Genomic DNA, 24,603 nt, shown 5'->3' on the forward strand with positions numbered 1-24,603 from the left:
ATATTTCTAACACAAACCTGAAAAATCTCCCCAGAGCTTCTCAAGATATTCCGAAAATTAAATGAGATACAGTGGTAAATAGCCAAGATAATTTTGAAAAAAAATTAATAAGGACGAGGGGAATTTGCCTCATTATTATTATTATTATTATTATTATTATTATTTAAGATTTTATTTACTTATTCATGAGAGACACACAGAGAGAGGCAGAGACATACGCAGAGGGAGAAGCAGGCTCCATACAGGGAGCCTGATGTGGAACAGGAATTTGCCTCTTTAAATGTTAAAGCTATAGAACTTAAAACAATGTGGCACTGGCATAGATAGGCAAACAGACAAGTGGAATATAAGAGATTCTGGAAACAGAAACCCATATAGATGAGAACTTGATCCATAACAGAGGTGGCATGATTCAATGGGATAACCATTAACTATTCAGTAAGTGATGCTAGGACAATTAATGTTCGTTATGTTAAATTTTTTTATTTTTTTTATTTATTTATGATAGTCACAGAGAGAGAGAGGCAGAGACACAGGCAGAGGGAGAAGCAGGCTCCATGCACTGGGAGCCCGACGTGGGATTCGATCCCGGGTCTCCAGGATCGCGCCCTGGGCCAAAGGCAGGCGCCAAACCGCTGCGCCACCCAGGGATCCCAATGTTTGTTATGTTAAAAGGTAAGATATCTTTTCTTCATACTATATAAAAATTCCAAGGTGATTAAAATCTAAATGTTAAAAGTAAAAATTTCAGGTTTTTGGAAGAAAATGTGATAGAATACCTACATGACATTTTAAAAAATGATCTTTTAAACAGAAAACAAAAAGAATAAGTCATTGAGGAAAGCTGATACAGAAGACAGTATTAAATTTAAAAATTCTATAAACAAAAGACAATATATACAAAACAAAAAAGCCCCCACAAACTGAGAAAGATATTTCCTGTGCATTTAAAAGGCAAATATATACATATATATCTCCAGCATATTCTTTAGAAACTCCTAAAAATTCAGTAGAGGACAACCCAATGGTAAGGAGATGAATAGTTTATTCATATAAGAGGAAGTTTGATTCACTATTAATTATACTAAAAGATGCTCAACTTTGAGCATCTACTGATGACCAGTAGTCAGAAATTGTAAATTTAAAACAATGTTATTTCACCTGTGACAAATTGGTTAAAATGTAAAAGACTGAGCAAACAAGTATTGGTAAAAATGTGAGAAGTGTAAATTGGTTCAACTACTCTGGGGAACAGTTTGACAAAATTACATAGAGTTGAAGGTGCATATATCCCAGGACTTTGTGATTTCCCTTCTAGGTCTCCAATCTATAGAAATTCTCACCCTGGTACACACAGATACATGTGCAAGGATGTTGGCTGTGAAACAATTTGTGCAAGGCCTGGAAGCAACTTTCCATCAGAGGGGAATAAGTAAGTAAAATAGGGCTTATCAGTAGAATAAGATAATATGACACTGTCACTGTCAAAATGAATTAACTAAATCTATACCATAGGTGAATATTGAAAATATAATGTTATATGAATAAAGAAGTTACAAGATACTATTTACAGTATTTTGTCAAATGTTAACACAAAAAGCAGTATTATGTAGTATTATGGAAGATTCATATGTATGTAGAACAAAGTACAAAAAACATTCCAGGGAATAGGATTCACCAATCTCAGAGTGTTGTTACTCGTGAGAGGGAAGGAGAGGTATGGGTTAGGAGGGACTTCAGTTGAATCTGTAATATTTTATTCTTTAAAAAATATCTGAAACTAACATGCTAAAAGTGTAAAATCAGTTAAATTTTATATGGTTTTCTGTATCTTTGACATATTTTGTAATTAAAAATACTTTTAGGCCAAAAAAATGAGCGCGGGGTATAGAATCAGACCACATGTGTTTGTGCCATGACGTTTCCACTGACATCCAATGTGATTTTGAGTAAGTCACTTTTGGCCAAAAATGTTTCTATCAAATGGGAAACTGGTAAAATAACCTCTTTGGTCCTTCCCATTAATGACATTCTACAAAGGCGAGAAGGACCCAGATTAGGAAGATAGCAGGGTCCCTTGCTTGGCTGGACAGAGGAATGCAGAACTAATGCATCTCTAAGGGTGACCTTTCTCGGAGAATGGGCTCGACCCATTCTGAGCAGAAGTGTAGACTCCATGCTCTGCCAAAGCCATGCGTGATACCAAGGTACTTTAATTGCACTCTTCACGTAAGGCCTAAGGATCTGGTTTTTCCGATATTTTATTATAAGGGGAAAAACTAGGGACAAATAGGGGGCTGTATTCCTGAGGTTAGAGCCACAGAGAAGAGGTCCAAGTGCTCATAGCAACAAAGTCAGGCAGCCTGGAGTTTTGCTACCACCAGAGGGATTTTTTTTTCTCTCTCTCTACTGTTTTTTCATCTTGTGGCAAGGCCCAATTTGTTGTTCAGACTCAGAACTTCTCTGAGATGATGAGCTCAGTCCATACACATCTCAGTATAGCTCAGTAGGAGTCAGAATATCCAGTTCTTTCCAGCCCACTCCAGAGAATCTGATTCAATTCGTCTATGGGGAGACCCAGGAAGCAGTATTTTTTCAAAAGTTCCCAGGTGGTTCTAATGTACAGCTAGAGTTGAGAAGCTAGTTGAAGGGTGAGCTGGATGAGAGAATGCCCCACATCTTTGTTAGTAAATAGGGCATTCCCCAGGGCAGTCCCTAAACAGAACACTTCCCAACACATTGCTTATCTCAGCTTATCTTTGATCATTCTGCTTTGCCACCACCTTGAATGACAGAATTGGAGGGTTTCTACTCCAAAGACCACGGTCCTGAGATAATGTAACTTTTCCCTTTTTCGGTTTCTTCACCAGGGGCAGCACAGCATACTCATGGTACCTTAACTTGGGAGCGAATCTCAGGACATTACCACCAAGCAGCTGTTTAAACGAATAACAGTCTCTATAAGCCTCAGCTTCTTTGTTTGTAACTCAAGGGTATTAGGCTAGGTCTGAGTTTTTTTTTTTTTTTTTAGATTCTATTCATTCATGAGAGAGATAGAAAGAGGCAGAGACTTAGGCAGAGGGAGAAGCAGGCTCCCTGTGGGGAGCCCAGTGTGGGACTCCATCCCAGGACCCCGGGATCACACCCTGAGTCGAAGGCAGATGCTCAACCACTGAGCCACCCAGACGTCCCTAAATAAGTGGTGTTTGTACTATGTTCTGAGAAGCTCTTGCATTCAATGAAGTATCTAAGGGATTGCCACTGCCAGAGAGGTTGGTTTGAAAACTCACTGGATTAACTGATCCAGAAGGGTTTTTCCATAACCAACACTTGACAATCCGAAACTTTACAGAAATAGATTTATGCTACCACCAAAGTCTAACATAACCCATAGGCTTTGAGGCCTACTGAAGATGATATTCCAACCTGATCTAAAGCAGATATTACACACGGGCTCCTTGCAGACCAAATTCAGCACATAGACATATTTTGTTTTTGCCTGAAGAATACTTTTTTTTCTTTCTTTGGCATCTTTTAAAACTTTTCCAAATTTGAAGTATAAGACAATTCTGAAATCTACACAAATCAGAGGTATATTGCTCAATGAACTTAACTGTAATGTAAATATATCTTTGCAACTACCACTCTGGGCAAGTTAGAGATCAGTAATGAAATGGTGATTTCAGAAGCATCTCCTCATAACCCCTCTTAATCACTCCCTCCCTTCTCCTCCCCAAAGGTAACCACCATTTTGACTTTTTATATTATAGATTGGTTTAGCCTCTGTTAACATTTATATAAAGAAAGTAACGTAGTACACATTTTTGGAGTTTGTCTCTTTCACTCAATATTGTATTAGCAAGATTAATCTATGGTTTTGCATGTATCTGTAAGTTTGTTAATTTCTATTTAAGAATAGTATTATATTGTTAGACCATAGCACAATTTATTTATCTATTGTATTGTTGATAAGCATTTTGTTAATACTATTTGGCTATTGTGAATAATGATGTTATAAACATTGTAAATGTTTAGAGAGCCATACACTCACCCTTTTTTTGCTTCTATGACTCAGGGAAAAATTGGTCATGGGGTATGTGTAGTGATTTTAATTTATGTCCCCAAATTCTCTGACCCTCCTCTCTTCAAAAGAGGGGAGCTTAAATCCATGACCCTCAAGTGTAGGCTGGACTTAGTGACTCACTTCTAATAGAGAAGCAGGAGTGACGGTGTGTTCCCTCCAAGACTGGGTCAGAAAAGGCATTCCAGCTTCTTCCTTGTCCAGGTTGGTGGAAGCCAGTTACAATATCATGAGGACACTAAGGCAGTCCTATAGAGAAGCCCCATGGTGAGGAACTAAGGCTTCTGGACGATAGTCATCTGAGTGAACCATCTTGGAAGGAATTTTCTAGCTGCAGTCAAGTCTTCAGAAGTGCTAACATTTTGACTGTAAACTCATGAGAGACCCTGAGCCAAAACCTACATAGCTAAGCTACTGTCAAATTCCTGAGGCACAACAAGAGATAAAATATGTTTGTTGTTTTTTGCCACTAAAACAATATTGCCGTTATGCAGCAAGAGATTATCAATATACTAAGCATATGTTCAACCTTAGGTTCTTCCAAATTTATCTACATACCACTAATGAGTGAAAGCTTTAGGGACGCCTGGGTGGCTCAGCAGTTAAGCATCTGCCTTCAGCTCAGAGTGTGATCCTGGAGTCCAGGATCGAGTCCCAGGCCCCAGTCCCATATCAGGCTCCCTCTGCTTATGTCTCTGCTCTCTCGCTCTCTCTCTCTCATGAATAAATAAAATCTTAAAAAAAAGAGAAAGCTTTAATGTTCCACATCCTTGGCTATATTTGGGATTGACAGTCTTCAATTACGGCTTTACTAGTGGGTGTGTTATTGCATTGTGGTTTAATTTGCATTTCCCTGATGACTAATGAAGTTGAGCACTTTTTTTGTGTGTTTATCAGCCTTCAGTACTTTTGGATATCCTTTTCTTGTCTTTGGTAGAATCTTTTGCTTATTTTTTTCTATTCAGTTTTCTATTGCTTTCTTGATTTATAGGAGTTTCTTATTGTATTCTGGATATGATCCTTTCTGTGGTTACACGGGTTAAAAATATCTTCTCCCAGTTTGTAACTTGCCTTTTTGCTCTCCAAATGATGTTGCTTGATGAACAGATGTTTTTATTATTTATTTTGGAGAAACATATCAATCTTTTAATATCTTTAAGATTTCAATGAATTATTTAAGAAATAAGGTCATGAAGATATTCTCCTCTGTCATCTCCTAGGAGCATTATATTTTGCTTTTTACATTTAGATCTACAATCCACATAGAACTGACATATGAAGTAGGGAGTTCCATTTTTCTCTTTCTTTTTAAGTAGGCTCCTCACTCAACATGGGGCTTGAACTCATGACCCTGAGATCAAGAGTCGCATGCTCTACTAACTAAGCCAGCCAGGAACCCCCTTCTTTTTCTCTCACACAGATATCCAATTGACCAAGCCTAATTATTGAAAGTTAATTCTTGTGTTTGCTTTAGCAGCACATATACTGAAAAAGAAAGTAAGAGAGAAAGGGAGGAAGGAAGAAAGGAAGAAGAAGAAAGAAAGAAAGAAAGAAAGAAAGAAAGAAAGAAAGAAAGAAAGAAAGAAAGAAATCCTTTCCCTTCTGCTCAACAATGTCAGTTTTTCTAAAAGCAAAGTGTCTATACATCTGATTCTGGACTCTCTATTTTCTTTCGTTGGTTGGTCTTTCTATTTGTTTGCCTACCCTTGTGCCAATACCACACTTTTTAAATTATTATAGCCTCATAACAGACCTTCATATCTACTAGAGCAAGTCCTTTCAGTTCATTTTCTTCTTCAAGAATGACTTGACTATTCTCAGCCCTTTGCATTTCCACACACATTTTAGAATCAACTTGTTAATTTACACAGAAATCTACTATGATCTTAATTGGGATTGCCTTATGTCAGTAGATCAATTTGGGAGGAATTGCCATTTTTATATTTGTGAGCTTTCTAATTTATGAACTTAGTATATATCACTATTTGTTTTCATATTCTGCAATTTCTCTTAATATTTTAAAAAGTTTTTTAGGGTAAAAATATCATATATCTTCATGAGACTTATTTGGAGATAATGATATAATTTGATGGTAAATTATATCAATTTGAAAATCATTTTAAAAATTGTATTTTCTATTGTTTATGGCTGGTGTATAGACATTTGGTTGATTTTCTATATTGACCTTGTATTCAGCAAAATGATGTGTCTGGTTATTTTGGTTGAGTCCCAGAAATTGTATGAAATATATGAAGAAATATAGAAATTACTTCTGGTTTCACCAAGTATAGAGAGCTGTGAAGAGAGTTGTTCCCACCCTTACAACAAGAAAATGGGGAACAAAGTCCAAAACTAATAAAGATTCTTGAACTCTTAAGAAAATTGCTACTGCAGGGCAAAAATGTAACACAACATTAGGGAGAGACAAGCTCCTTTATAGAAAAACAGAATCAGAGCATTTGATTATCTGGGTCAGATGCCTCCTGATGCCATATAAGCCAGTAACAAGAACAGCTGGAAAACTAAAATAAATTTCTAAAGGCTGAATGTGGGCCAGTATGATATGGTGAAGCCCCGGGGGGTTAGTACTTTGTTGAAGGGTTTCCTTTGAGAACCTCACCAGGAGCTAACAAGGAAAATTGGAGAAAACTCTGAGGATGTTTTCCTTACAGGGGTGCCTGGATGAGGGGAACTAGAAATTATTGCCAACACTCTGCTCCAACCCACCTATTCTATCTCCTCTGTAAAACAAGTCTTAATCTGCAGGGATAGTGGAAACAAAAACTGTATCATTAGGGCACTGGTGGGAGCCAATTGATACTGGGGGAGGAAAACAGAATAAATGTTTACCCCTTGGAGAAAGTCAAGAACAGATTCTGGCCCAGCACGAGGTCCAGCGGAAGGCAAGAACACTAGTGAAGTTTCATAATGTCTGATGAAAACTGAAGCAATTAGAACATCAGAGAACTAGGCCTTGCCTACTCCCCCTGCAGCCCCATAACCACTCTAATAAACACTGAGTAAAAATAAGAATGGAATACAGCTAGGAGAGCTGCAAAGACAGATTATTTTGGGGAAGCAGTTCAAAGGGAAGACTCAAAAAAAAAAAAAAAAAAAAGCAGAAAGACAAGTGTAAGTGTAAAGCCAAGTGTAGAGTAGACAATGAGAGAAACACTGACAAACAGACCACAAGAGGTATTGCTAGAGAAATTTGAAGCCTGTGAACTTAATCACCGAGTTTAACCATCGCAACACTGAACTTCCAACCCAACTCAACTCCAGACAAACAACACAAATCTCCATCACTAAGTCCTAGCAAAAGGAAAGGCAGGCTTATCTCTAAGCACAGAACATGTATACCTCAGTATCTATTATCTTGTATAACACATCTGACTTTGAACAAAAAATCATGAGGCTATCTTAGTCTGCTCAAGCTGTCATAACAAAATACTATAGACTGGATGGTTTAAACAGCAGAAATTTATTTCTCACAGTTCTGGAGGCTGAGAAGTCCAAGATCAGGGTGCCAGCCTGGCTGGGTTCTGTTAAGAATTCATTGTGGGCAGTCGCCTGAGTGGCTCAGCGGTTGAGTGTCTACCTTCGGCCCAGGGCGTGATCCTGGGGTCCCAGGATCGAGTCCCACATAGGGCTCCATGCATGGAGCCTGCTTCTGTCTTTGTCTGTGTCTCTCATGAATAAATAAATAAAATCTTCAAAAGAAAAAAAGAATTCTTTGTGGGTTTTAGATGACTGCCTTCTCAATGTGTGCTCAGATGGTGGAGACAGAAAGAGAGCAAGCTCCCTGCTATCTCATCTTATATGAGCACTGATCCCATCATGAAATCCCCATCCTCATGACCTCATCTAAGCTTAAATACCTGTCAAAGGTCTCATCTCCAAAAACCATCACATTGGGGGTGAAAGCCTCAACATATGAATTTGTGGGAGGATACAATTCAATCTACAGCAGAGGAATTCAAAATGGCAAGAAAAATCAAAATCTGAAGAGACAAAATGATCATCAAAACCAGACACAAGGGACTCCTGGGTGGCGCAGCGGTTTGGTGCCTGCCTTTGGCCCAGGGCGCGATCCTGGAGACCCGGGATCGAATCCCATGTCAGGCTCCCGGTGCATGGAGCCTGCTTCTCCCTCTGCCTGTGTCTCTGCCTCTCTCTCTCTCTCTCTCTGTGTGACTATCATAAATAAATAAAAATTAAAAAAAAACAGACACAAATATGACATATGTTGGAACTATCTTACAGGGAATTTAAAATAATTAATATGTTAAAAGATCTAATGGAAAAGGTAGACAACAGGCAGGATCAGACAGATATTTCAGCAGAGAAATGTAAAGTATAAACAAAAGAATCACATGAAAATGCTAGAAATAAAAAAATAGTAGTAATGGAGATGAAAAATCCCTTAACCAGGCCCTGATACAACAGAAGAAAAAATTATGGAACTTGACAATATAATCATATAAACTTATCATATAAACTGATAAGCAAGAGGAAAAAACTAGGATGCAGAAAAAATAAACAGAACAGAGCAACCACTGAAGAGCTGAAGGAAAACATCAAATGTTATATACGTGTAACTGGAATCTCAGGAGCTGAGAGAAAGTATGAAATGGAAGAAATATATGAGAAAATAATGGCCATGGATTCTCTAAAATTAGTGCCACACCTCAAATCATAGGTCTAAGCTCAGAAAACACTATGAAGGGAAAATACTAAAAAAGAAAACAAAATAAAACAAAGCCCATTCCTAGACATATCGTATTTGTATTAGTTTCCTAGGGCTACCATAACAAAATATTATAGACTGGGTGGCTAAAATAACAAATTTATTTCTCACAGTTTTGAATGCTGCAAGTTCAAGATCAAGGGCTGGCAGGGTTAGTTTCTTCTGAGGTATCTCCTCTTGCCTTGCATATGGCCACCTGTTTGCTGTATGTTCACATGGTCATCCCTCTGTCCATGGATATCATCCATGGTGTCCTTTTTGTGTGTCCAAACTTCCTCTTTTCATAAGGATGCCAGTGAGATCAGATTAAGGGCCCCCATAATGGCCTCGTTTTAACTGAATCACCCCTTTACCGCCCATATCTCCAAATATAGTCACATTCTGAGGTGTTTGGGATTAGGACTTCAGCATTTGCATTTTGGACACAATTCGGTCTATACCAAAATCAAACTGCTGGAAACCAAAAGCAAAGAAAAAGTCTTGAAAATACTCAGAGAAAAAAAGATTGCCTACGAAAGAAAAGGTACAAGATTATAGTGGACTTTTTCTCCCAGGAGCTATGCAAGAAGCCAGTAATATGCTTTGAAATTGGAAAGTGTGATGTTTCCCTCTTTGTTTTTCTTTCTCAAGATAGCTTTGGCTAAGTCTTTTGTGGTTCCATACAAATTTTAGGATTTCAGTGAGAATTAGCATCTTTATTTTATTCCTGATCATAGGGAAAAAGGTTTCAGCGTTTTACCATTGGGCACGATGTTAGCTATGGGCTTGTCATATATGGCCTTTATTATGTTGAGGTACATTTCTTCTGCACCAATTTGTCAAGAGTATTTTTTTTAATCAAGAAAGGAGGTTAAATTTTGTCAAATGCTTTTTCTGCTTTTCTATTAAGATAATTATATGATATTTACTCTTCACTCTGTTAATGTGGTATATCATGTGTATTGATTTGCATATGTTGTATCATCCTCAAAACCCAGCGATAAATCCCACCCTATCATGGCGTATGGTCTTTTTAATGTACTGCTGAAGTCGGTTTGCTAGTATTTTTAAAGAATTTTTGCATCTGGGCACCTGGGTGGCTCAGTTGGTTAAGCATCTGCCTTCAGCTCATGTCATGATCCCAAGGTCCTGGATCAAGTCCCACGTCAGGCTCCCTGCTCCACAGGGAGAGTCTGCTTCTCCCTCTACCCTTTTCTCTATTTGTGCTCTCTCTCTTTCCCTCTCTCATACTCTCTCTCCCTCTTTCAAATAAATAAATAATAAAATTGTTTTTAGAAAATAATTTTTGCATTCATGTTCATCAGGAGTATTTGCTTATAATTTTCTTTTTTATGATAGTGCCCTTATCTAGCTTTGTAATGACAGTAAACCTGGTCTTGTAAAATGAGTTTGGAATTGTTCCCTACTCTTCAGTTTTTTGGAAGAGTTTGAGGAGGATTGGCAATATTCCTTTTTAAATGTTTGGTAGAATTTACCTGTGAAACTGTCAGGTCCTGGGCATTTTCTTGGTTGTAGTTTTTGATTACTGCTTCAATCTCCTAATTCATTATCGATCTCAGATTTTCTATTCTTTGTAATTCAGTCTTGTCAGGTTATATGTTTCTAGGATTTTATCCATTTCTTCTAAGTTATCCAATTTGTTGGTGTGTAATATTTTTGCCAATTCTATCTATTTATTCATTTTTAATTGAAGTGTAGTTGACACACAATGTTGCTTTAGCTTCAGGTGTATGACATAGTGATTTGACAAGTTTATATGTCATTCTATGCTCACCAGAAATGTAGCTCTCATCTATCACCATACAACATTATTACAATACCATTGACTATATTCCCTAACCTGTACCTTTTATTCCTGTGACTTATTTATTCCATAATTAGAAGGCTGTATCTCCCACTCTCCTTTATCTATTTTACCCATCCCTCCACTACCGTCACCTGTGGCAACCATCAATTTGTTCTCTGTATTTATGGATCTGTTTCTGCTTTTTGTTGGCTTATTCATTTGTCTTGTTTTTTAAGATTCCACATATAAATGAAATCATATGATATTTGTCTTTCTCTGTCTGACTTATTTCACTTAGTATAACATCCTCTAGGTCCATTCATGTTGTTACAAATGCGAAGATCTCATCCCTTTTTATGGCTGAGTAATATTCCAGTGTACATGTATACTGTATTTTTTTAAATTTTTATTTATTTACGATAGTCACAGAGAGAGAGAGAGAGAGAGAGAGAGAGAGAGAGAGAGGCAGACACACAGGCAGAGGGAGAAGCAGGCTCCATGCACCGGGAGCCCAAGGTGGGATTCGATCCCAGGTCTCTAGGATCGTGCCCTGAGCCAAAGGCAGGCGCTAAACCGCTGCACCACCCAGGGATCCTATACTGTATTTTAAAAAAGATTTTATTTATTTATTCATGAGAGAGAGAGAGAGAGAGAGAGAGAGAGAGAGAGAGGTAGAGACACAGGCAGAAGGAGAAGCAGGCTCCATGCAGGGAGCCTGATGTGGGACTCAATCCAGGGACTCCAGGATCACGCCCTGGGCCAAAGGCAGACGCTAAACCACTGGGCCACCCAGTGGTTTAGCGATCCCCATATACTGTATTTTCTTCATCTATTCACCTATGGATTGACCCTTGGGTTGGTTCCATATCTTGGCTATTATAAATAATACTTCAATAAACATAGGAATGCATAGATCTTTTCAAATTAATGTTTTCCTTTTTTTGTGTAACTACCTGGTAGTGGAATTACTGAATTATATGGTATTTCTATTTTTAATTTTTTGAGGAACCACCATACTATTTTCCACAGTGGCTGCAGCAATTTACATTCCTACCAACAGTGCACAAGGATTCATTTTTCTACACATCCCACCAACACTTAATATTTTTTGTTGTTTTGATTCTAACCATTCTAACAGGTGTAAAGTGGTATCTCAGTGTGGTTTAGATTTGCATTTCCCTGATGATTAGTAATGTTGAGGTCCTTTTCATGTACCTGTCTTATTGGCATGTAATTGTCCATCATATTCTCTTTCTATCTTTTGTATTATTGTGGTATCAATTGTAATGTTTCTTCTTTCATTTATAATTTTATTGATTTGAATCTTTTCTTCTTGTTCTTAATCTAGTTAAAGGCTTGTCAATGTCATTTATCATTTTGAAACCAACTATTAGGGTGCCTAGGTGGTTCAGTCAGTTAAGTAGCTGCCTTCACCTCAGGTCATGATCTCAGGGTCCTGGGACTGAGCCCCATCTTGGGCTCCCAGCTCAGCAGGGAGTCTCCTTCTCCCGCTGCCCCTCCCCCTGCTCATGCTCTCTTTCTCTCTCTCTCTCTCTCTCTCTCTGAAATAAATAAATAAAATCTTTAAAAAAATAAAACCAACTATTAGTTTTTATGGTCTTTTCATTGTCTTTCTAGTGTCTATTTCATTTACTTCTGCTTCAATCTTTATTTTTTCCTTTCTTCTGTTGACTTTTGGGTTAGTTTGTTTTTTCTAGGTCCTAGTGGTGCAAAGTTAGATTGTTTATTTGAGATCTTACTTTTTTCTTAATGTAGGCATTTATTTCTATGAACTTCCCTTTAGAACTGCTTTTGCTACATCCCATAAGTTTTTGTAATTTGTGTTTTCATTTTTGCTGCCTCAAGAATCTATTTTGATTTTCCTTTTGATTTCTTTGAACCATTGATCACTTCTAAGTTAGTAATTTGTATCTTCTCTCTTATTTTCTTAATTTATTTGCTGCTAAAGTTTTGTTAATATGTTTTATTTTTCTGAAGAACCAACTTTGGAATTCATTGATTTTCTCTACTGCTTTTTTATTCTCTATTTCATTTTTCTCTGTTTAAATCTTTACAATTTCCTTCCTTCCGGTATCTTTGGGTTTGGCTTGTTCTTTTTCTAGTTCCTTAAGTTGTAAAGTTAAGTTGTTGATTTGAGATTTTTTTTATGGAGATCTTTCTTAATTTTTAAAGTAAGTGTTTACATCTATAAACTTCCCCCTTAGCACTTGCTTTCACTGTGCCCTTCCTCCCCTTTCATTTTTCTCTTTTTCTCCTTTTTTTTGGAGCCAGGCAATCAAGACAATAGCTTCTGTATCCTTGTGCTTTCGATATTAATTCATTTCTTACTATTCTGGAGCACATATTCAAGTAATTTATTTAAGAAGGTTATCTTTGTAGCAGTATTTTTGTTGTTCTGTCTGCTTGATAATACATTTCTATTGATCTTCATACTTAATTGGTATCTTCTCTAGGTAAAGAATGCTACCTCAACACTCTATAGATATTGTTTTGTGGGTTTTTTTTTACAGGATTTAGTAAGAGGTTGAGCTGTTTTATCTTCCTCTGTAGACATCCTATTTTTTCATTTTGCTTTTAGCTTTCAATATCTTTGTAACTTTAAATGCTCATCATGATTTATCTGGAGGAAAATCCATTTTCTTAAAGGTTTTTTGACAATCTGAATCCTTTGAAGTCATTCAAAATGTCCTTTCAGTTCACATGTGGACATTTATTGTCTTCTGAAAATAGTTTCCACTTGATGAATTTTATGTTTCTCTCTCAAGCACATCTCTTAATTTCAGGATACTGCTTTTTTTCCCCCCAGACCTCTATTTCAGGAAACTTCTCTTTGACCAATTTAATTTTTGTCTATAGTAAGAATGAAATAATAAAAGCAGTAGTTTTTGTTTGACCTCCTCGGTTGTGCAGCTCTCACAGGACTTTCCCTTGCCCCCAAAGTTCAGTGAATCCTCTATTATCTCTGTGGTGGAAATCAGTAGGAGGAGGCTACTCACTCCCAATCCACATCCATAATAAATTATACTTTTTATTGTCTTACCAAAACTGTAGGATATTCTTTATTCTATTTATAAATACAGAGAGGTTTTTTTCTTTTTAATTATTTTATTTTCTAGGTTTTTTGAGGGAATTTCAAGAGGGGAAATTTTAGTCAGCCTCATCTTAATGTCAGGTCTGGAACTCAAGCCACCAAATTATTTTTAAAAATATATTTAGATGCAGATCAGTGAATTCAAGTGCAAGGAAAGGGTTAAATTTCTTCCACAAGTGTTGGCAAAATCTGTAGAAAAAAGAGGAACAGCCTTTATTGAAGAAAGTTACAGGATATACAGTCATTGAGAGGAAGGCTTTCACAGGCATAGAAGGGGTTGCTCCTCCTTCCACTGTAACACAGACTAGTACAGAGACAAGAGTCATTCCCAGACGTTAGCACAACAGCAGATGCAGCCAAGATGTATCTCAGATGGTGAGTGATCAATTCTTATTTTTCTTTGAAAGGCAATTAAGAGTTAAGTTACCTCAGCAGCAGACTGACAGTGAGGATGGTGCTGTTTTCTGTCCTTTCTGTTCAAGAATGCTAATATGTATTAAGGGTATAGTTATGCACAATTCAAGAGCAGGAACACCTGGGATAAAAAACAATCTATGCTGTGAAAAATCAGATGAAGTCCTAGAAGCCATTCTCCCCATCTGAGAGCATCCACTCTAGGTTGATCCTATAGCTCCAAGGCAGGGGATCTTTTAAAACGTATTTCTACCAAGACACTTGACTGCCATTCAAAGTTAAGAATTATTTGAGATACCAAAAAGTTTACTGGATATTGGGGGTTTTTGAAGTGATTGATTTTGATTTTTTAAACTTTTTTTTCAAATACTTAAATGTTGCACTTGTTGATTTTAAGAATCAGAAAAAAATTATACACGTCTGTATAAGCATTACAAAGGCTAGAGAGTAAATTTTGTATACACAAAAGATTGGTCAGGTTGGCCTGGGGGCCGAGGAATGAGATAGAGAAGGTAGAAGGAGAGAGGCCAAGGGAAAGGAAAAGGAAGATGAGGTGTAAGAAGAAAATGCAGAATGTAGAAAATGAGTCACAAACAGGCCATGAGAGATTCTGAGGAGGGTTAGGTGGAAGAAAGAAGTAAAGTACTAATTCAATTAGTTTCCCAGTATTGAACAAACATGATGTACATAACGTTATTCATATTATGTCACTGGATTTTAATCTTCACAATGACTCTCAGACAGATAATCCCATTCTGTTTTATAGATAAGATCACGGTGGTTTAAAGAACCTAAATAACTTGGTAGGGTCACACTGCTCATAAGGAGTGAAGCTACAATCTTTCTTGCTGCTTTGCTCTGTACCACAAGGTTTCTCCCTGTGTGGCACACCCCCATAGCTGTGACTTACTAGAAGCAGTCACATCCACCCTCCTCTTAGATGGGGGCAGGAGGGATCAGTCATTATTTGTTACTCTTCTTTGAAAATCTACATAACCCTCGTCTATGCAGTGCTTACTGATTATGGAAACAGCTTTGCTGATTTTATTTCAGAAGATTAGAATTTAATTTCCAAGTAAAGGGTCTTTTTCCTTGCAGTAGAGTTTTGAAATATTACACATGTATGAAAAAAAATTCAGAATTTATCATTTTTGTGGAACTATAGAAGTGATACCATTTAATTATGTTAACATTGCCTAACATCTTTAGAAACAGGCCACTGTCTATATTGTTCTTAAGATTCACTCTTTCACAGTGCCTGAAAATTGATAATGAGCAGAAAATTTTAAAATATAAATGACCAATAAATAATGTTTAATCTCATCAGAAATAAAAGAAAAGCTAATTAAAACAGTGAAATATTATTTTTCTTTATCAAAATGGCAGATTTCTTTTTAAAAAGTAGAATGTTTCTAAGGAGGGAAGAACATCTATACCCTTATTACTTGCTAATGGTAATATAATCTTTCTGGACAAAAATTTGGTGTTACAAATCAAAAGCCTTTAAAAGTGTATATGCTCTTTAACCAAGAAGTTCAACTTTTAGAAATTTCTTGTAAAGACATAATCGTATATTTGTAAAATTTTAGAGACACAAATATTTTTCTTATTGTTTCTGATAGTGAAAAATCTTTGCAACAACTTAAATGTCTTAAAATAGGTAATTGGTTAATTATGGAACATCCATAATGGAATATCATGAAATCATTAAAAATTCTATTGTAGAACAATTTTAATGTCTTTAGCTAAAGAAAAAAAAAGCAGAATATACAGTGCTACTACTTTTATACATGAAACCTGTACACACACAATGTTAATCAGAAATACAGATTATTTTTATTTTCTACGTTATGCTTTTGAACTTGGATTACATCTGCAGGCAGAAAAATAAAACTAGATAATTAAAAAAAGGAAATCAATATTTGGCCTCTCTCAGAAAAGCAGATAACTGTCTAGTACTATGTGATAACTCATAATTTGTGGAATTCCATTTTTAGAGTTTTGGCCCTTTGTGTTTAACTTTTTTTTTCTCTTGACTCCTCTTCAGAATATACTCACTAGATATTAAAAGGCCTGTTTTCATAGAATGTTCTATGTGGAAAGATCAGAGCACTCACTTCCACATTTTACAGCTGTGATGCCATGGCTCTAGAGTGAGCTGCATATTGGGAGGAAGAAGAGAGCAGTGGTTAAGTGGCCATGCTTTGGAACCAGAGTGCTGATGCTGGAATCCTAGCTTCTCCTGCTTTTTGTCTGTGTGACCTTGGGCAAGTTGCTTAAAATTGTGATCCTCAGTTAAGAAACTGTACAAAATGAGGTCCACAAGTCCTAAGGTGGTTGTGAGAGATAACCCATGTAAAGTGCTTAGAACCTTGCTCTGATAAGTAATCAGTAATTATCATTAGTTGTTTTACTATTAGGATTAATAGAGGGGAAGTGATTCATCCAAGATTACACAATTACTTGATGCCAGTGCTGGGACTAGAATTCAGGAAGTTTTTTTTTCCCAACAGAAGTGTGTAATACCCTCTGAATCTGTTAAGACAGGCTGGCCCCCAGTGATGTCGACCAGAAATAGAGTCTGAGGACAAGGCCAACCACTTCCAGGGAGTGACTCTGATCACAATGAGAAGCCAAGTACTGGAAAGGAAGAGAAGCTAAGAAAGCAGAGAGTCAGTTTAGGTGCAGGGGTGAAGCCTGGATCAGAGATGGTGCAGAAGGGATGGCTCAGAGATCTGCTAAGGCTTTTATAGACCACTAGCTATGGATTTCATGAGAGGGTCAACATGGTTTAAAGACCCAAGGTCTGGGTGATTAAATAGACAGATGGGGGAACTGCAAGTATAGCTGTGAGAAGATGCCTGACAGATAGTAATAACAGAAAATGAGGTAGAAACTAGGAGGGGCCAGACCATCCAGAGCCTGGGCATTCAGCTGTGATTATCATAAAGTTGCAGCCTAAGTTTGAAGACTAATAAACAAGCAGAGATCTGATAAAATTGCTTTAAAAGACTCTTCTGGCAGCAGAGTGCAGGACTGATTCTGGTGACAAGGAATTCGTTTAGGAAATTATTGGAATAATCCAAAGAGAGGTGTTGAGGACATGAAACCAGGGCAGTTATTGGGGATTAAGAAAGGAAAGGATACATTTAGAAGATATTTAAGCACAAGGATTGACAGGATTTGGTTTCTGAAAGATGTGGAGCTTGGAAGGAAAAATCTAAGTACACAGTGCATCCTTCATAAAATGAAGGATATAGGAAGTGGATTGGATTTGAGCCAGGGGACAGAGAGGACTAAAGGTAAGTTCATTTTTGAACATGCAGCATTTGAGATCCTGTGGAGCTGCTGGATGGTGATGCCCAAGTAGTCAAGTGAATGTACAGGTCCAAAGCTCAAAAAAAGAGGTATAGACTGGAATAGATATTGGCAGTATTCAGCATCAGTACCGCTGAAAGCTGAAATTCTCATTGTGGGTATGATCACTGGGGAGAGAGGATTATGGAGTGAGAAGAAGCCAAGGATGGAACCTGGAAAACCTTGACGTTTAAGGAAGGAGATGAAGATGAAGAGTCCACAATAGACATCACAGAGGATCTAGAGAGATGGAGCAAAGCAGGAGAAAAGTGATGTCATAGAAACCAAGGGAAGAGATAGGTGCAAGCAAGAAAAGGACTTGGCCAGGGGAAGACAAACTGTTTTACCAAACTTTTACAATGAACACATGAGATACAACAGAAAACAATTAGCCTAAGGACTAAGTGTTCATGGTTGAATTGTGTCCGGCCAAAATTGATATGTTGCAATCTTAACCTCAGTACCTCAGAATGTGGCTGTATTTGGAGATAGAATCTTTACAGTGACTCTCAAGTCAAAATGAGGTCATTAGTGGGCCCTAATCGAAGATGATAGGTGTGCTGGTAAAGAAAACTTAGAGAAACATGCATAGAGAGAGAAGACACTGTGAAGAGCCTTGGAGAAGACCATTCATAAGCCAAGGAGAGAGGCCTGGAACAGAGCCCTCCCTCGCAGCCCTCAGAAGGAAAAAGAGCTGCTGACACCTTCATTTAGGACTTCTGGCTTCCAGAACTGTGACACAAAAAACTTCTGTTGTTTAAGCCGCAGTTCATGGTACTTTGTTATTATAACCCTAGCAAACTAATACACTCGGTGAGTGTGCATAATATCTTGGTGAGAAAAGTGCATGCAGCCAGAGAAAAAAACTGGGCCTAAGTGTTTAGGGGAGGGAAGAAAAAGCATTATGTCACTGAAGCTAAGAGAAGGAAAATATTTCACAAAGCAGAGGGTGGTCACAGTGTCAAATTCTGCAGAAAGGTAAAGTAGGAAGATGGAAAATGTCAGTCCAGAGGCCTTTGGTGACCTCTGCAGAGATCTCCCGGATGAGGAGAGGGAGCAAATCATAGCGAGCTGAGAGTACAGAGGCAGTACCTGGAGCATTCCTGCAAACATCTGGCGATGACAGATCTCCTCTCTGGACCTAACTCACCTCTGCTGTCCACAACAGCTACACGGAAACAACCTAGAGTCCAGTCAGCCAGACCTGGAGTTTTCCCTCCTCTAATTGCTAAACCCGGTGTGTGTGTGTGTGTGTGTGTGTGTGTGTGTGTGTGTGTGTGTGCAGATAGTGTTTTTTTCCCTACCAAACTGGTTTGGGGAGGTTTTCAGGGAGAAAAGAATTTCTGAGGCTATCATTTTACAAATTAGATTTTTAGAACTGACACAGGTTCCATTCTGTTTTGTAAAGCTGTAAAGAAGTTGTTGTTATTTGAGACTTCTCAGAGATGAAGACTGTGGTGAATCTGGTGATGTAATAAAGAAGAAAACAAATGCAAGTGGAATTTTGGGGCTCACTCATAATTTAAACAGAAAAATGTAGTAGAATTAGAATAAATAAGTATTGAAGCATTTTCTTAGAAAGTTTTGAAGTCAAAATAAGTCTAAAATTTGCTTTCTGTAGTCTCAGGGATATTATCTGCCAAACAATCCAAATGTCACAGTTTTATATTATAGGAGATCAAATTAATCCAATTTGACTATACTAAAAGATCTAAAAAAAAATAAAAAGGAATGAATAGTTAGTTAAGTAAACCAATTAGTCAATACCAACCAGAAACTAACCATGGGATAAAACATGAAAAAAATAACTACCCAAAAGATAAACCTAGATCATCATCCTCGTCTTACAACTCTTTTCAGCCAAGAGAACAATAAATTTTTATCAAGAACCTGATCGTTTTAAGGAACTGTGTAGAATAGTGTAAATAAGAAGAGAGACCAACAATTGTAAAATGACAAAAGCAATGCAATGTAGTTAATAATTAAGCAATGCTTAAAAATAAATGTAAATGACAAAAAAATGGTCCTTTTCACTAGGTATTAAGGAAATGCCAATTCAAGATCCAATCAAATATTTTCATTTATCAAATTAAATAGTAAACAAACAATCCAATTCAAAAATGGGCAAAAGGTATACAGAGACATTTTCTCAAAGAAGATATATACAGATGACAAGTAAGCACACGAAAGGATGTTCAACATCATTAGCTATTACGAGAATGAAAATTAAACCCACAGTGAGCTATCACTACACACCTGTTAGAATGGCTAGAAAAAATAATGCTAACATCAAATGCTTGCAGAAAGCAGACAAACTGGATCACTCATATTTTGCTGTTGGGTGTGTAAAATGGTATAGCCTCTCTGGAAAACGGTTTGACAGTTTCTTACAAAACTAAACATATACTTATCATATGACCCAGCAGTTGCAGTCTTGGACACTTATTTCAGAGAAATGAAAAACATATGTTCACACGAAAACTAAAACATGAATATTCATACCAGATTTATTCATAATATTCAAAAACAGAGGGAAAAAATATCCTTCATTAAGTGAATGGTTAAACAAACTGTGGTACATATATACTGTGGAATAATATTCGGCAATAAAAGGAAAGAACTATTGATATACACAAGAACTTGGATGAATCTCCAGAGAATTAAGCTAAGTGAAAATGCCAATCCCAAATGTTACATATCATATATTCCATTTATATGTCATTCTTGAAGTAACAAAATCATAAAGACAAGAAAGCAGATCGATGGTTTAACCATGGGTCATGGAGAAAGGAGGAGGTATGTAGCTACCTAGGGTTAGCACAAGGGAACTTTGCTGTGGTGGAATATTTCCTTACCGTTACATGAATTCACGCATGTGATAAAATTGCATAGAACTACACACACACACAGATGAACGCACATAAAACTGGTCAGATCTAAATAAGCTCTGTGAATTATACCAATGTCCATCTCCTGGTTTTAACTGTTGTACCACAGTAATACAAGACGTTACTGTTGGGAGAAAGTGGGTGAAGGGTACACAAGACCTCCTTACACATTTTTTTCTACTTTTTTTGCCTCTTAAATTATTTCAAAATAAAGCATTTAAAAATTAATTTAAAGATACAACTCAACACCCAAAAAACAAATAATCCAATTAATAAATGGGCAGATCACACGAACAGACATTTCTCCAAGGACATACAAATAACCAATAGATGCACGAAAAGATGCTCAACATCACTCTTTATCAGGGAAAGGCAATCAAAACTACAATGAGATATCACCTCATATCTATCAGAATTGCTACAATCAAAAACACAGGAAACAAGTTGTTAGCAAAAATGTGGAGAAAAAGGAACCTTTGTGCACTGTGTGGTGGGAATGCAAACTGGTTCAGCCACTGTGAGAAACAGTATGGAGGTTCCTCAAAAAGTTAAAAATAGAACCTTTCTATGATCCAGTAATTGCACTCCTTAGGGTATTTACCTCCCAAATACAAAAACACTAATTCAAAAGGATACATGCAACCTTATATTTATTGCAGCATTATTTGTAATGGAAGCAGCTGAACACAAACACACATACACAGACACAATGTAATATTACTCAACCATAAATAAGAATTAAATCTTGCCATTTGCAAGAACATGGATGGAGCTAGAGAGTAGAATGCTAAGCGAAGTAAATCAGAAAAAGACAAATACCATATAAAATACCATATAATTTCATTTTACATGAAATTTAAGAAAAACACAAATGAGTAGAGGGAAAAAAGAGAGAGAGACAAACCAAGAAACAGATTCTTTTTCTTTTTTTTAAGATTTTATTTATTTATTCATGAGAGACACACAGAGAGAGAGAGAGAGAGAGAGAGAGAGAGAGAGAGGCAGAGACACAGGCAGAGGGAGAAGCAGGCTCCATGCAGGGAGCCCGATGTGGGACTCGATCCTGGGACTCCAGGATCAGGCCCTGGGCCAAAGACAGGCACTAAACCACTGAGCCACCCAGGCATTCCACAAGGAACAGATTCTTAATTACAGAGAATAAACTTATGGTTACAAGAGAGGAGACAGAAGGGGGATGGGTGAAACAGGGATGGGAATTAAACAGTACACTTATCATGATGAGCACTAAGTAATGTATAGGATTGTTGAATCACTATATTGTATACTTGAACTAATAGAGCATGTATGTTAACAATACTTGGATTAAAATTAAAAACAATTTAAAAAGGCAATTTAAAGAAACCCAAAATGTTCATCTTCACTAAATATTAAAGAAATGCCAATGTAAACACCAATGAGGTATTTTCAGTTATCAATGAACAATTTATATTTTGTTGGGGTGGATATAATAATGTTAGTGAGGTGGCTCAGTTGGTTAAGTGTTGACTCTTGATTTTGGCTCAGGACATGATCTCAGGGTCATGAGATCAAGCCCTGCATCGGGCTCCACACCTAGGATTCTCTCTCTCCCTCTGCCCTTTTCCTGTTCACTCTCTCTTTCTCTCTAAAATAATAATAAAAAAATAAATAAATAAAATAAAAAAATAATAAAATAAAATAATAATAATAAAGTGTACAAGAAGAATGGTATTTTAGATACTATTGATTGTGGGATTATGAATGCCTATAACTTTTCTGGAAAGCAATTTGTCAACTATAAGAAGCTTAAAAATTCTTAAAAACACTCATTCTGGCCAACTGCCTATTTCTCTGTTCTTAGTAGTTTTTTCAGTTCATTCAGCATCTGTTCTAGGCCTTTGGCTACACATTAGAAATATGCCAAAATGAGTAACATGATTTCTGAAGGTAAATATATCAAATATGATGATTAAAAAAAATAACGGTGAAGTTTGCAAGGTTCCACAGAAGAATGAGGGTAGCTGCTTTCCATTTATCTGTAGGCAGTATGTCTTGGATCAATGCCAGAGTTTTGAATAAGTCCAGCAGATGTCAAATAATAAGTAGTTAATAAGTAGTTCTGTGTTTACCAGCAGCGTTACCTTGCAGAAGCTACTGGGCCCCCTGAAATTCAGTGCCTTCATCTGTAAAATGTGGTTATGAGTACTTACCAATGCCATGAGGCTTATGGGAGTTTATAGTGTATTTGAAGTCTTGTGGAAATAAAATATTTTAGTCTTCACATTCTTTTCTTTAAGCCTATTATTTTCTATATTTTAAATTGTGTTAAATTTCCTTAGCTCTGCCTTTTCTGATTCAGTTTTAGCAAATGAATTCTTATTTAAATTCAGAAGTCACAATAGTAAACCTCTAATTATAGATAAGAGAAGAACAGGCTCAATGCAGGTGAATAAGGTGAAAGCCAAGCAACAAAGCCACATAAAGCATATTTTATGTAAGGTATGATGCCAAAAACGTTAAAATAAAATCCTGTCCTATAATTGGTAATTATGTATGTCTTCATGAAGCTATGAAAACCCCTGTTTTAGCCTTCTGGACTTCAAATATGTTACGCCTGCTAATGTCTGCTCTTATAAAGACTTGTTTGCTTTATTAGTCATTGTGGGTAACATATTCAAATTTGCACTTCTAAATCTAGAAGATATATAAACTACCACTTTTGTTTATTATAAAAAGGATTATTCCTCTTCTGTAACAATTTCACCTTTAAGAATATAGGTAAATAATAAGAAACATGGAAAAGATTTGTGTACAAAAATGTTTATTATAGCATTATTTAATGTAATGAAAAATAAGAATCAACCTAAATTTTTCATAGTAGGTGAATGGTTAAGTAAATTAAAAATGAAGCTGTTGATGACTTGTGTGTATCTATGTGTGTGTTGATGACTTTTTAATGACCCGAAGAAGACATAAGCCTATGGAATTATAAGGAAAAGAATGCATAGAAATAACATAGCAAGCAAGTCTGTCAAAATAGTCACAGTGGTTACCTCTAGATTGATGAGATTACAGAAATAGGGCTTTTTCTTTAAAATTGCTAAATCTACAGTGAATTTATATTACTTTGCTCAGCAGGATGAAATCAAGTTAAAAAAGCAATTTAATGGTGAGGGACAGTGTCTAAATCAGGAGTGGCAAAGAATACCTACAGAGGCCCTCAGATAAGAGAAGTGCGATAGAGGCCTATAGTTCATTATACCCTCATGGCACATGAATGGTGGAGACTTCATGACATAAGCAGATGAGCACCATGTTGAGCAATGCTGCTGGTCACCACTCTGTTGTTTTGTGTGCAGGAGTGTGGTCCAGTACAACCTAATCTAATTTTTTGAGAGAAATAAGAAAGATAACCTTAAAAAAAAAAAAGATAACCTTAAAGGTGAAATGTCCTGATTTTTATGTAATGCCTCAATGTCTGGAGGGTCTGGTTTGGCTCAGGCCACCAGTTTTGAACTCTGACCTCTGTTAGTGCAACAGAAGTTCAGAGGAGAGTGAGATCACTGTGAATGGAGGGGTTTAAGAATATATCACGTTCCGGGCTATAGTGAATCAGTGCTAGAAAAGAGGGATCTGGGACTATTTGCTTATTCACTTATTCAATAAAATTTTATTTAGTGTTGAGAAAATGAAGATGAATCAGATAAAGATCCTATTTAGCAGCTACTAAGGGAGAAGGTTTCACCATAGCTAACATTTCTTACCACATGCAGGCATTATGGCATACTATATCACATTATATATTATTTCATTTAATCCTTACAACTCCAGGAGGTAGATAATATTATTATCCCCCATTTTCCACAAGTGAAAACTAAATTTTAGAGATGTTAAATAACTTGACCAGGTCACAGAGCTGATACAGAGCCAGGATTCCAGACCCCAACCTAATTCTAGACCAAATCTCTGAACAAACATTATAAGAGCATATATTATGGGAGATCAAGGGAGAATGAGATTACTCTTAGCAGCAAGACTGATTTGTGGGTGGAAAGATTCGTGCTCAGAGACAGCTATGTTGTGTCATGGTCCAAAACAAGCTCTAGCAACCAAATGATAAAGATAAGAACTAGGAAGCAATAGGTCTGGGATAGAGGTTGAAAATTAAAAGTTGGTAGGCCAAAAATGGTACATACATAGACTGTAATCTTTAAAAATAAAAAAAACCCCTTAAATTAT

General features: G+C 36.7%; 1 protein-coding gene and 1 long non-coding RNA gene across 8 annotated transcripts in view; both read left to right on the forward strand.

Moving 5' to 3' along the window:
* The first annotated feature begins 508 nt into the window (after positions 1–508).
* Positions 509–3,943, forward strand: LOC140594239 (uncharacterized). The gene is made up of 3 exons (XR_011994968.1): positions 509–675; positions 1,319–1,432; positions 2,871–3,943. It is a non-coding gene; the product is annotated as an uncharacterized lncRNA (long non-coding RNA).
* Positions 3,944–13,941: 9,998 nt separating this feature from the next.
* Positions 13,942–24,603, forward strand: part of CD86 (CD86 molecule) — a 62,800-nt gene continuing 52,138 nt past the window's right edge. For 3 of the 7 annotated variants that reach the window (XM_072724795.1, XM_025990161.2, XM_072724810.1), the window contains exon 1: positions 13,970–14,101. Coding sequence is in view for 6 of the 7 variants with exons in the window: in XM_072724810.1 (XP_072580911.1) it covers positions 14,077–14,101 (25 nt within the window). In the remaining variant the exon portion in view is untranslated. Of the gene's footprint in view, positions 14,102–24,603 lie in introns of all 7 variants that reach the window. The other 4 variants (XM_025990164.2, XM_072724826.1, XM_025990160.2 and 1 more) reach the window with 2 other exon arrangements.

The sequence above is a fragment of the Vulpes vulpes genome, chromosome 1, assembly GCF_048418805.1.
Source record: "Vulpes vulpes isolate BD-2025 chromosome 1, VulVul3, whole genome shotgun sequence".
NCBI lineage: Eukaryota > Metazoa > Chordata > Mammalia > Carnivora > Canidae > Vulpes > Vulpes vulpes.